This window comes from Neodiprion pinetum, chromosome 1, assembly GCF_021155775.2.
Source record: "Neodiprion pinetum isolate iyNeoPine1 chromosome 1, iyNeoPine1.2, whole genome shotgun sequence".
In the NCBI taxonomy this organism is placed as follows: Eukaryota; Metazoa; Arthropoda; class Insecta; order Hymenoptera; family Diprionidae; genus Neodiprion; species Neodiprion pinetum.
The window spans coordinates 1,590,238-1,603,985 of NC_060232.1; the positions used below are offsets into that span (position 1 = coordinate 1,590,238).

General features: G+C 43.3%; 2 protein-coding genes across 5 annotated transcripts; one reads left to right on the plus strand and one right to left on the minus strand.

Annotated features, from left to right (window-relative positions):
- The first annotated feature begins 68 nt into the window (after positions 1 to 68).
- Positions 69 to 7,222, plus strand: Sf3a1 (splicing factor 3A subunit 1). 3 transcript variants are annotated; one of them, XM_046636676.2, is made up of 12 exons: positions 69 to 369; positions 633 to 963; positions 1,045 to 1,204; positions 1,273 to 1,554; positions 1,676 to 1,783; positions 1,944 to 2,109; positions 2,193 to 2,876; positions 2,955 to 3,016; positions 3,137 to 3,244; positions 3,346 to 3,519; positions 3,615 to 3,727; positions 5,535 to 7,222. In XM_046636676.2, exons 1-11 carry the CDS (start codon positions 264 to 266, stop codon positions 3,714 to 3,716), a joined length of 2,283 nt encoding a protein of 760 aa, XP_046492632.1. In that variant the 5' UTR covers positions 69 to 263; the 3' UTR covers positions 3,717 to 3,727; positions 5,535 to 7,222. The 3 variants fall into 3 exon arrangements, with proteins under 3 accessions (XP_046492632.1, XP_068993986.1, XP_046492631.1); XM_069137885.1 differs by lacking the exon at positions 5,535 to 7,222 and adding an exon at positions 4,958 to 5,389; XM_046636675.2 differs by lacking the exon at positions 5,535 to 7,222 and having other exon boundaries at positions 72 to 369; positions 3,615 to 4,255.
- Positions 3,892 to 10,054, minus strand: LOC124224654 (xylulose kinase). 2 transcript variants are annotated; one of them, XM_046636682.2, is made up of 13 exons: positions 9,575 to 10,054; positions 9,384 to 9,470; positions 7,785 to 7,867; positions 7,472 to 7,625; positions 7,149 to 7,328; positions 6,685 to 6,786; positions 6,369 to 6,500; positions 5,758 to 5,911; positions 5,548 to 5,692; positions 5,176 to 5,465; positions 4,981 to 5,078; positions 4,773 to 4,913; positions 3,892 to 4,676 (listed from the first exon to the last, which is right to left on the minus strand). In XM_046636682.2, exons 2-13 carry the CDS (start codon positions 9,453 to 9,455, stop codon positions 4,614 to 4,616), a joined length of 1,614 nt encoding a protein of 537 aa, XP_046492638.1. In that variant the 5' UTR covers positions 9,456 to 9,470; positions 9,575 to 10,054; the 3' UTR covers positions 3,892 to 4,613. The 2 variants fall into 2 exon arrangements, with proteins under 2 accessions (XP_046492638.1, XP_046492636.1); XM_046636680.2 differs by having other exon boundaries at positions 9,384 to 10,053.
- Positions 10,055 to 13,748: the final 3,694 nt, after the last annotated feature.

Consider the following 13,748-nt stretch of genomic DNA (forward strand, 5'->3'; position numbering starts at 1 on the left):
GTGGAGTAACGATCAACCAACAGTCAAATAGAGATCATGTCAGCTAGCTCGCTGTTCAATTATTCGCACACCCGGACCCTTTTGGTGTTTCTTAGTAGTCTATGGTAGTTCCATTGGGTTCCTTGAAGTCTGGATATCGCCCTGATTTCGGATTCTTGTGTGCCTTTACGTTCCTCTCGCTGCGGAGTTTAGTTGAATTTTTGCCCTTCTAAATGACGAGTGAATAATTGTTACAACGAGTTGCGAATAGAGCTACGGAAAGAATGCCGGCTCAAGAAATAGTAACTCCCCAACCAGCGGAAGTCGAGGATGCCGCGCCGTCCTCGCAGCCGATCGTCGGCATCATATACCCTCCCCCGGAGGTTAGGAGTATCCTTTATCGAAACTGAATTTTCGAGCAACGTTTTTTCATTTTTTCACTCATCACCCGCTCTTCTAAATTTGCTTAAAATGTGTAAGAACTTTGTAACTGATCGTAACGCGCACCTTTCAGGTGGAGGATAGTAATCAATCGAACCGCTTTTGAAAGAGCCAGTGGGTAAACGAGAGCGAATCGTAAGTCGATGTTGTAAAAATAACAAATCATCACGGAAATATCTTTCATGTATCAATTTCCTTACACAGCTGATCAGATATCGTTGATAAGACGGCTAGTTTTGTTGCTAGAAATGGCCCAGAGTTTGAGTCGAGGATCCGTCAGAACGAGCTTGGCAACCCAAAGTTCAATTTCCTCAACTTTGGCGATCCGTATCATGCTTATTATCAGCACAAAGTTAAGGAATTCAAGGAGGGAAAGGCACAGGAGCCTGTCATCGGTCTGGGCGTTGGTAAAGGTGTGAATCTCACAGCCCACCAGAAACAACAAGAAATTTTGAAGCAAGTCGAACAGCCGTTCGTACCCAAGGATCCGCCAGTTGATTTTGAATTCATTGCTGATCCCCCGTCTATTTCCGCTCTAGATTTGTAGGTTTACTTTTATTTTACTCTTACTGAATTTATTTTGTATTGCATCCGGTCCATTTTAAACTGTCAATTATTTTACAGAGACATTGTCAAACTAACAGCTCAGTTTGTAGCTCGTAATGGGCGCCAATTTTTGACCAATCTAATGAATCGTGAGCAGAGGAATTTTCAATTTGACTTTTTGCGTCCTCAGCACTCTCTCTTTCAATATTTCACTAAGCTGCTTGAACAGTATACAAAGGTAAGCCCGGTGCGAATACAGAAATGCATATAGAATAGAAATTGGTATTTCATTTATTTGTGCAACAGGTGCTGATTCCTCCGAAAGATTTACTTCCTCGGCTGCGAGATGAAGCCGCGAACATGGACAAGATATTAGAACAAGTGAAATATCGCGCAGAGTGGCTCAAGTATCAGGAGGCACAGAGGCGTAAAGAGGAAGAGGAATTAGAGCGAGAAAGAGTTGCTTATGCTCAAATTGATTGGCATGATTTTGTTGTCGTTGAAACGGTTGACTACCAACAGTTTGAAGTTGGGAATTTCCCCGCTCCCACAACTCCGGACGAGGTTGGAGCTCGTGTTTTGATGCAGGTGCGTGGATTTTCAGTCGTAAACTGTTCAAATGCTATTCAACTTCACACGACACGATTGAATAAGTTTTTAATTTAGTATCACCGGATTAGGACATGTTCTGAGTGAGTTTTTCTTTCAGGAACGCATTGAGGATGGAGAGGAGGTGGAAATGCAGATTGAAAGTGACGGGGATGAAGAGCTCCACTCTCGCGAGGGTGAGAAAGACAGAGCAAAAGATAACAACCAGGTGAATGTCAAGGAATACTGTGAATTAAAAAATTCTGTCCATGCATGAGAATTTTATGTGAATTTCGCAATTATTTTTGTGCTTATCATTATATTATTAGGAGATAATCGCTAATATCGCATGTCAGCAGTATCAGACATTGTAACACCAGTTTTTCCAGGTCCAAGATATGGAGGAAGATTCCAGTGATGACGACGACGTTTCGCCTCCTGGAGATTCAAACAGAGGCAAAGACCAGAGACACCGCGATACCATGCAACCACCGCCGCTACCTCCAACCCCGGGCAATGTCGTCGTCAAGAAGGGGTACGATCCGAAACAACATGGTAAGCTGATGAAGTGTCTCGAGTTTAGGTTATTCGTCGACAACATCGTACACCGCCATCTAATCCAACGAATTAATATCTAGCTTCCGTGAAGAATACTCGCCCCACTGCGCCAGATGAGTATTTGATATCTCCTATAACTGGGGAGAGAATCCCAGCAAGCAAAGTGCAAGAACACATGCGAATTGGTCTGCTGGATCCTCGCTGGGTGGAGCAGCGTGATAAGCACCTGGACAAACTGGCCCAAGAGACCGTATTCGCTCCTGGTACGGCGATAGAAGCAAGTTTGAAGCAGCTGGCCGAGCGGCGTACGGATATTTTCGGTGTGGGAGATGAGGAGACAGCTATTGGTAAGAAGATCGGTGAAGAGGACAAGAAGAAAGACGACAAGGTTACGTGGGACGGTCACACGTCGAGCGTTGAGGCCGCTACGCGCGCCGCTCGCGCTAATATTACACTTGAAGAGCAAATACATCAAATCCATAAGGTTAAAGGCCTTCTGCCTGATGAGGAAAAGGAGAAAATCGGGCCTAAACCCGCTACTCGAGCTGCTGAACTCTCCCACATGGCGGCTGCGGCTTCCAAGCCTCAGGCGACCCTGAAAGCTCCTCCAAAGCCACCCGCGCCCAAACCCGTACCGGTTCCTGCTCAACCACCACCCCCTTCGATTGGAATGTCGACGATGGGTATTCCGCAACCCATAATGCCTCAACCACCTATGATGATGATGGCACCCATGCCGCCGATTCGGCCGCCCCCCTTAATGAGTAAGTTTCACTTCGTCTTTCTGCAATAATAAAATTTTTTCATCACGTACAGCTTCATTGTGTTTTCTAATATTGCAGCACCAGCGATGTCGCCGTTCATGCCAACGCCACCTCCGATGCAGCCGCCGTTACCAAGTGGGGTAAGATTTACTTTAATTTACTAAAATTTCACGCCCAGCAGCCGTAAAATCGTTACTCTTTTTGTGATATTCCCGACTTTGTTTCGTTACGTATCTACTTGTCCGTTCAAAAAATTGTAGATTGGTATAAAGCATCCTGGCGAGCCAATGGAAGAAGAACCGCAAGCAAAGAAATTGCGTACCGAAGATTCCTTGATACCGGAGCAACAGTTCTTGGCTAGAAATAAGGTAAGTGTTATTAATTGTTTTGCTTTCTCGTTTCGCAGGATTATTCAAGCAACAATCCCACGTTCAAGCTATAATTTTTAACAATGTAATCCGCTCTTCAGGGTCCGGTGCAAGTCAATATCGCCGTTCCTATGATGACCGAGAAAGCTGAGTGGAAGTTGAACGGACAAACTCTGAACATCACGCTGCAATTGAGCGATACCATTGCTACAATGAAGGCAAGCATTCACGAACAGACTGGAATGCCGCCTGGGAAACAAAAGCTTCAATACGAGGTGATTATTGCGATTTATCATACATATATCGGAAACCACTTGTCCTTATTCATTTTTGCGCATTTTGAAATCGTGCTTTAACATTCTTTTTCCAGGGAATGTTCTTCAAGGACAACAACACTCTCGGTTACTATAATTTAGCCTCGGGTAACGTGATAAACCTTTTACCAAAGGAGCGCGGTGGCAGGAAGAAGTAAAAGTTTTTCAGGTAATTACGGCAATTGATTATAAAAATGTCAGTCAATCGACCTACCCTAAGAGAATTTTCTAATTTCACTTATACGCTGGATATGCAACAAACTTAAAACTACGTATATTAGTGACTTCTTTTCTTTCTGAGGAAAAGGTAAACCGATTAAATTATCCAACCTCTTATCGAATAAATAATCATCATGGGAATAATATTTTATTAAAACTTGTACTTTACATGGAATTTAGGCACATGGGTGTAAGTTAAATAAGCTTTTTTCTCCTCATTCTTCAACAACTTAGAGCGAAATTTCTGAATTTTCTCCTGATTGTATCTTAGCCAGGTAGTCTTTTTGTGCCTTCAAGTACTCAAATTTGCCTAAACAAAGCATAGCTGTTACAAGTTTGCAGTCGGATTACTTGATGAAACTTTTGTCGTTATTTCGCCTACTTACTTCACCATAAATTATATAATATGCCTATTGTATATTATAGTGGAAATGGAATGCGCTAAGTTAAATTATATTATGCAGCGACATTATTGCCATTCGAGTAGATGAAAATTATCCTCGAGTAAATTATATTATTATCCATACATAAAATATCACCTGGATGCCGTTTAAATGTAATTTCACTAACCATTGACTATAAAGAGATATCGATTAATTAAATTGAAATAAACTTTTAAACAAGCAGTAGACCAAAAGCATTTCCAGAATGCTTAGGAGCCTAAAATTTCTATTGTCATTCATCGAATTAAAATTAAATAAAAGTCTTCTAATTAACTAGCCCTATCGTCAGTGCAGTAGAAAACTAATCAGAGGTACTTGTATTGTCGATAAAAGGGCGGAATGTTAAACAGCAGAAGTCCATAAAAATTTCTCAGTATTTCGTTTGGGTTTAGTTTATTCCTTCTTCAGCAGATCGGCGACGATTTTTCTATACCGAACGATCATCGGCTTGTATATCTGAAAATGATTGCAAAACAGCGTTACTAAATACTCAAATTTTCCGTGTAAGATTATTTGCACAAGTAATATTATTTACAACTTTGCGTCACTTACAGACTCCGCGTCTTTGTACGGCTGACACAATAGCCGAGGTTCGGGTAACGATGCTGTTATTTCCAGAAAAGTTTTTTCTCCACGCAGCAATCCGTGCTTCGCCTGATAAGCCCCTCCCAACATCGCCGAATTAGCTAATTCCTAAAATTGTATTAATTTAGTAATTTCGAATTATTATACCGCAGTTTCGAATGAGACATCGACTCACCGAGACGTAAACAGGGGAATTGAAAACGTCGGCGAGAACTTGGAGTATCGCTTTGTTGTTAGAAGCTCCCCCAGTCGCTATAATGCGGGTGTTTGGGCCTGGAAAGAACGTGGGATAAAATCGAATGCGTGGAGCATAGAGACGTCGAAAGTTTATTCTGGGAAGGAAAATTTAAGTATAACTCGGATGGCTAACCGATCGTGAAGCCAAAGTCTTCGGCGTGGGCTCTTCGCGCGATAAATTGACCCTCTATGACCGCCCGGACTTCGACTTCCTTTGAACTGTATCGGCTGATTTCGTCGTTGGCTTTGTTGTATCTGTGATCTCCGTTAAGGAACGGAATTATCTCCTGAGCGTCGTAGTAAAGTCCGATATTACCGAAATTTCCTCGGGGCGTGCTCTCCAATAATTCGTTAAAAATTTGCCAGGATCCACCGGCCGCGCTGTCTCTGATTCTCTCGCGAGTCAGAGAGCCATTTTTAAAGCTAAAAACATTGCACGCTCTGAATTTTTCTTGTTCAAAATCTTATTCATCTCTTCTCTTACCTTTCTAGGAAAGTATCTTACCAAAGCAAAGCCATGTAAGCCCCGTCCTCTAGCGGGTTGCAGAAGATGTGCCCCTCCGTCGCGGTTTTCACCTTTTCAAGCCATAAAAAGAGAGTATCGCTAGTGCCCAAACTACAAGCCACATCTCCGTCCTTGAGTCTCATTCCTGCGAACATAGTTGAAATTTGATACTACGCTGCGTAGAGGCTAAATCGAGGACTCGTTACCCACCAATCAGAGAGCCCGGATTGTCCCCGGTGAATGCTATCACTCGGCATTTTTCATCGAACCCAAATCGCTCAACGAGATACTTCGAAACTGGACCCAAATTCGTGTAAGATGGCACGGGACTTCCGAGCCTCTCTCTCAGTCCCGGAGCGCAAGCCTGTGAGGATGAGAAACTGCGTGACGGAGGGAATTTCAGAGAGAATAGGTATGAGAATTGTTCTCAATTTTCCGTAAAACGCGGACAAAGAATTCAGCAATTGTCGGAAAAACTGGAAAAGAGTCAGGGAACCGTACTTTTTTTATATATCGTTTTCAAACTTCAGCCATGCTTCGTAAATTCAGTTAAGCTAACTTTCGAAAATGGTATATCGTTCAATTTCTAATTATTCGTGCGAAGGGAAGCAATACTATGCGCATTTTAAATCCAAATTTGTATATTCAATGTGTGCACAACTTCTGGAACTTTTGGTCGTAAAAGCTGCCCAATATTACCCAAGTTTCGTGGGAAAACGTCAGGGATTTCTGAATTTTTTGACGGGATAAGACAGGGAGTTAGTTTCATTTGATCAAAATTTTCGCCACCCTGTCCCGGTCTTTTTTGTATATCTACGAACCTCTAGAAGCTGATCACACCAGTCCTTAGTTCGGATATCCAGAAGGTTAGTTCCTGACCCGTCGGACAGATCAATTGGGGCGAAATCCCCGAGGAATAAAGTAGCCGCGAAGCTGCTGACGAGAGATATCCTCTGGAAATGAATTTCGCAAGTAAATATGTGACCATCATTTACGTTCTCTTGGTTACGGTACAAAGTATTGAATCAAGTCCAGAAATCAGTTGACTTTAATTCATTTCAATTAAAAATTTGAATTTTTACGAGCAAATAATACGATTTGAAAATTTCAATAATTAGGTCACACCTAGTGTTGTACCTCGGTGCTGGCATAAGCGTCCGGCTTGTAATGGGCTATTTTGGCTATTTGCGCACCGGAAAACCTTTCGTAAGCTCTGGATCCTGTTATTTCTGCCAGTTTCTGGAAAACGGAGATAGTCGAAGCGTTAGTCATTCTTCTTATTTACATAGGTAAGACATTCACGTAGCAGGATACGTAAATACACATAGACGTATACCCATGCGCTCTCTAGCCATACGTGCTATCAGTCACGTCGCAACGTATGCCATGATAAAGAGTCTCAGGAGCCATACCGCAGCACGGCGGCAAATATTAGAGGAAGTAGTTTAGCTCGTTAGCTCGTTTCGCATCATGTGTACAACACGGTCACACACGCATTGGTGCACTATATGTATGGTACATTGTGTACGCATACTTGTGTACGCACCGAGTCACCACGGAATGAAATCTTAATTTGAGTAAGGATTAGTCTGATGTATTACTTGCGGACCGCCCACCGCCTCCTCGAGGATACGACATTGCTCCGACGTGCTAGAGTCCATCCAAACCGGCGACAGACCGACCGAAAAAAACGTCGCCAGTTGCTCGTGCAAAAACTTGTCCGGATCCAAATTTTTCAACTGATTGCCGCTTCCTTTTCCCCAGTAAACCGTACCGTGTTGCTGTTTTCGTTTTTCACGCCAAGGGAGAAAAAATTCTATTAATCATTAATTAATATCAGGATCCGACATATCGTAGGATACGTCGTCTCATTGAGACCTAGATTTTTGTATCTCCGTGTCGGCAATAACGTAAAGTTTCTCACCTGCGTGCTACCGGAAATCGCGGCGACTTTTGCAAAGTCGACACCGCAGACCCGCAATTTGTCGAGAATCATGTCCAGGGCTTTTACCCACATCAGGGTGGGAGCCACCCTGAGCAAGGGATCGCTTTTGTTCTGAACAACTCCTCCGTAGGTTCTGAAAATAGTCAGTTTTACAAAGAATATATTTCAGATAATCAAGCCACCGATCCTCAGCTGTTATTTATTGAACAATATGGGTACAAGGGTCGCACGGTAAGTGGGCATATTTTTATACTCTTTATTTTCCCCCCGCTTATCTCAAATTACTCATTACCTAAACTCCGGTAAATCATTGTCGAACTGCACGCTAGTCTCGTGAAGAACCTTCAGGTTCTCGTCCACCACAACAGCTTTCAACTGAAAGAAAATGAAATGAAGATTAAATCTTGGGGAGATTTTTTTTAAACTTAATTTTCGTTTCATTCCCTTTTATATCGCAAGAATTCCGTCATCCCCGATCGATGGGTAACTAAAAGTGCTAATCATCTCATATGCAGTATAGAAATACAGCCTTTTGTACTTCTGTTTCAAGTGGCGATGGCCGCTGAGTTAAAAATAATCGATTAACCGATCGTTTCGTATTGTTTTGAAACGTCGCATAATAAACCAAAATTACGTAAATTTCGGTACGTAGTCTTGATAGTGAAAAAGATTTCTTGATAATTGATAGTTTCATTCAAAATATTTTCCAATATCATTTACCTCTCACTTGTTACATCAATTAGGTACTTAGCAAGTAAGACAATGACAATAATTGATACTTTAATCTTGTAAATTGATACTGATATTCTTAGCTTCAAGATATCAGGAAATTGTCGAGAAAAGAGACAGTGCCTAACGTGCACCTTTTTAAATTCGCGGTGATCTCACTGCCTGTGCATCCTACGTATACGCATGTATACATGTATACATATATCGCGTAATTCGTCACCGCTGCTTATGAAATCCGAGTATCTGCATAATCGTACATATTCTCCGTGCATCGTCGAGTCTCAGAGCCTCGATAAGTAGCTACGAAATCAAGGAGTGAAGAAGACTGAAACGAGGTAGAAACCGCGTCCCCAGGTGGAACCATTTTAAAAAAAACCGCGCGCACAGGTGTCGCGTTCGATTTCGACAGGCAGCGCCGCCGTTTACCTGTCCTCATCGTCGTTCGCGCGATCACCTGAGGATCGGGTGTAATGCCGAAAAGCGTATTTAACGAGTCGTCAACCGGCGTTTCATTTCATCTCCTCCTCCGTTGATCCGAGGTTGGGGAATCGTCGGTGATAAAGCGGATTCCCCCTCCCTCCCTCCCTCCCTCCCACCCGCCAACCTTCCTTTCATCATAGATTAAACAATCGTGGAGTAACAACAATTACTGATAGTGCGTTCCTGCACATGCGCAACGCGGCCCACGGATCGAGAGGCACGTCCCAGCATGTGACCAGTGGTGTGTTAAAAACCGAGATAAGGATTCCTCGCCGACGAAAAATGAGAGAGAGAGATGGAAAAAGAAACAAAATAAATAAATAAATCATCTACAAAGTACGCACACCACAACCTGCCGAGTTCACCGAGATCTGCCCCCTTTATCTGTGAGCGTAATGTGCCGATGATGATGATGATGATGATGATGATGGAATGATGCGGTTCGTGCCTGTATAATATTATACACACTCGTAACAAAATAACAGGGGGGGAGAGAAGGAGGAGGAACGAAACATGAAAAATGTCGTAGTTTATTTGCACGTATAATAATACCGCGTGTGTGTGGTAAAAATATAATTTATCGTGTTCCCTCTGTGTACGATATACGCTTAAATGATTAAATTGTAATTGTAGTAATGAGTGAATAAGCGGTGAACGTAAAATACTAACGACGGGGCCTTACCTGCTGAGTGCTGAGGTCCAGGCCCAGGTAGGTGGCCTTCGTCTCGGTCTCCGCGGCGGTTCCGTCACTCATTTTCGCGGTGAGTCTCTGCCGATCGGAATATATAATATAAATTCGTGTAATATGGAAGGATCGGAAGCCTTGCCGGCGGAGGATGAGAGGTGGGAGGTAGGGGGGCGTGATCTCCGTACTTCCGCTTTCCTCCGCGCGTCGCGCGATGTTTTACTTATGTTCGATGCCTACGGAGGCGCGTCTCGCTCTGCCGACGTAGAGGAGGCTCTCCTCTCTTCCTCTCTTCGCGGCGCAGGTAGTAGTCTGCAGGTGCGAGAGAGGCGTCGGCGTCGGCGTCGGCTTCGGCGTCCTTCGTTGGCTCTCTTTCTCTTTCTCCTTCTCTCTCCGACACTCTCCGTCGGCGCTGGTTAGACCGTGTCTCGGCAACACCGTCACGGTGAAATTTAACCCACCCGTACGTACGTACGATGCAAGCTGGTAGTAAGTAATTGTAACTTGTAAAAGAACCGCTCGCGCACTGCTGGAGTTTCGGTATCGCGGTCGCGGAGCCGCTGACTTACGCCTTCGTTGTTTCGCGCTCCGTCGCATCCAAAGACGAGAAATTGTCGACGTTCCTTGTTAGTCGGTATCTACGGACGTCGCGCGATTTCGTAACCCTCTCTTCTTCTCCCTGTTTATCCGAAGTTTCTCTATCCTTCGTTATCTCCGACTGCCCTCCGTCTATCCGTCTTCGTCGCTCCCGTCAAACTCCACCTATTAGCGAATAATAAAATTACCCACGCCAATCTTATCTGGACATGTAGGCACACACACACACACACACACGTTCTCGATTATACGTGCATGGTTAATAGATTATACGTATTGCTCATTATACCACAGCGACATCTACCTTATTAAGTTATTACATCATTCTTGCGATACGTATCGTTCACCGCGCGTATATGAGATATACCGCCTGTCTGTACATCTACTACAAATTTATGTATACACGTGCCGAAAAATCTCCATTCTTCGTCGTATTGCCTGTCTGCTGCGGGCTGTTGTAAAGATATCGTATACCTGCTTTTAGGCGGCTCGCCTCCGACCGTAATTTTTATGACCCAAGTACACCGTGCACGTTTTTGATTTCGACAGGGTGTACGAATCGTCGAATATACGGAAATTACTTTTTTTTCACCGTTGCGATCCGAAGTCCAGCTAACGATCCGATTACGAAAAGTAAAGAGATCGGAAACGCGTGCACCCGCAAAATTGACGTGAACGTAGTTAATCGTAGACTTGCTATTTTATTCTAGCTGTACGATCATTTCCAGTAGTTACAACGTCGTTTACATCCTGCACGACGTTTCGTCAGCCAAACAATATTTATACGGCGATTTCGGGAGTACTATGTACAGATTAGTTGTTATTTCACCCTTGACGTATGTATGAAAAGTAGAAAATTCCACTTGCGAAACATACGTGGTATACTCCCGACAGCTGCATGATGAAGATCGTTAGCGGTTCTTTTAACTGTCGTGAAATACTTTCTATTTTCCGCGTACTGCATCTTATATACATTTTTCATCTCTCTTGCCAATTTTCTTGGAAAAATTATTTTATTTTTCCTTGCCAAATTAATCGCGGCAAAATAAAGACAAAATATCGATGTAAGAAACCGCATGTAATGCACGCAATTATTGTGAGTAAAATTGCATCATCCGGCTTATCGTCGATTGGTTCTTTTTTCTTGCGTCTCTCTGCGATCGAGAAGAAAAGAGAGAGAGAGAGAGAAGGAGAAGAAGAGAAAAAGAAATGCAGAATTAACACCGCCCGACCGCGTATCAATTACTGAATTACTCGAATGCCATTCTGTGTAATAATTATTATCATTATCTTAGCGCAGTTTAAGTCAAACCAGAGAATTTTAATTAAGATAATCGGGCGATCAGGTTGATCGCCGTCGTCGTAACGTAACGTTGGAAATGCGAAGAAGATTTCCGCCGTAGTACCATCATAATATCCGTCCGAGTGTGTCCGTTACACGTGTGCACCTTTGTACATGTACATGCATAAATAATAAGCCGTATATACGCGTGTAGAGAAATCATGCGAAGGCCTGTTTTCAATTCGTATGCTAATTTTGACCGATCAGGCGATATTCGCAACACCGCTCAGACATGACCGCCGCCATTCGGGTGTCTCTTTTCTGCGTTGACTCAATTTTTCTCCCATGCCTAGACATGCCCATATGTATTACGTAGAGGTATACAGATACGTGGCGTGCATGGGTGGGTATGTAGGCAGCTGTAAGGTGTCTATGGATCTACGCGTAGTCTCGATTTCGTCGCGCTCGTATTTTTACAAAAACGAAACGCAAAACCAAAAGTGAAAATAAAGAAAAGATAAGAAAAAATCCGGCATTTCGTCACTGAAACGCGTAGCGCAGGTATCAAGTAGGTACGACCAGATAAGCGGAGAATGTATGTGTGCACATGTACGCAACGCGCGATGAGTGGGTCGTAAAAATTATTGCCCGAACGGCGTGTAACGGTACGATAATAACGAGATTATAAGGAGGTATCGGGGAGAAGAAAAAAGTAATAATCCGCCCTCGAGAGCATTAATAAAATTAAAGGCAACGAGTTTAACACGTTATTTTTATATTCCCACAGCAATAATGATTAGGCTTACAAGAGTCCGTATGCATGGTCGTGCGAATATACTATAGATATGGGTGTGATACGTGCGCGTGTAAAAATTGCACGGGCGATGGAAAATTCGCGATGCGAGAAAAACCGAAATTATCTCCGTACGTAGGTACGTTGGTATTACACATACGTAGGTGTGAATGTCTCTCAGCGGATTGGCCGACGTCCAGGTCGACGTGGATGAGGAAAACCCACGGCGTAACGCAGGTAAAAATGAACAATGATCGGTTAAAAATTTTCCATACGAACGGTCGCGGTGTAACGAATTTAAATTTCGGTACATAGAACGGAGCGAATCATTTATTCGGCAATTAAAAGAAAAGAGCAAAAATGCCTTTAAATGTGTATAACAAGGGTGTGGAGGACGGGAAGTTTCGAGTTTTCGCCGCGGACAAATTCGAGGCCGTTAATCCCACGTACTTACATAACTGTTAAAAATTTTTGGTACGGAACAGTGAGTCCACCATACATTCACTTACGAATACGATAAATTTACCACACAATTTATTAAATTCAAGTTACTCCTTTGTGTTTTATTCCTGTAAATTTAAGAGAAGTACATAGTAATTTACTGGTTTCGTAAATTGAGAACTCTTTTGTACAGCAAGTGTGCAGTAAATTCACAATGATTTTAAACAGTCAGGACTTCCGTGTATCAGGAATATCCCGCGGGATGTTATCCGTATAACCGAGCTTTGCACAGAGAGAGAGAGGGATAGCGAGAGAGATTACATTGGGTGGTGGTCGGGGTTGAGTTGGGTCACGTACGTTCCTGGATGCAGGCTTTTCGGTCTCTCCCTGTTTGCGCTGTCGTTGCCGCCGTTGGCGTCGCCGAGGAGGGTGCCGCGAGGTCTAGCCTTTGGCGATGCTCCTGCTTCGTAATCGGGGGTGGAGGCGACGGAGGCGTCGGCGTCGGCGGGATCGGCGGCGACGCCGGGAGTAAGGGTGCCGAGACTCTGCAAAGACCGGCGGAGCCGGAGCCCGAGGGGCGCGCGTGTGTCTTATTCATTTTTCACTGACAAGATGATTGCACGAAATGATCCGCGAGGGCCAGGAAAATAAATATACATACCTATCCGCCTCTCTGTTTGTCCGCCTCCGTGTCTCTTCGCACACACACACACAGGGAATCCTGGATGAAAACATACCCTGCGTGTGTGTTGTGCATTACATTATATTATACGTACGTACACGCGTGAAACTGAACTTCGGTGCATGAATAATGCATGTGTTATGTTTCTACGTGCCTGTGTCTACATGTGTATGCATACGTATACTATCTACGTATCGTTTACCTTAATCGAGAAAATATTTAGTCCGAAATTTTCCTGTATAAACATTACATACAAAGCGTTACTCTGATTTTTTTTCACATGGAAATTCGTATGCATGTTGTATGTGGATATTCGTTCGTTTCGAATAATTTTAAAAACCTATCGATACAGAGCAAAATTCAAGACCCAAGTACATATGCATATGCGTACATGTCAGAACGGTTACAGGTAAACATTTATAATATTGTATAATATTGTACATTTATTATTTCCGGACAGCAGAAAAGATTCGAGATGTGAGAATTGTTTTTTCAAGTCGGGATTGCAGGGCTGATTGGAAGGGTAGAAATTATAGTACTTAAATGCAGTGAATTCGAGAATATCAA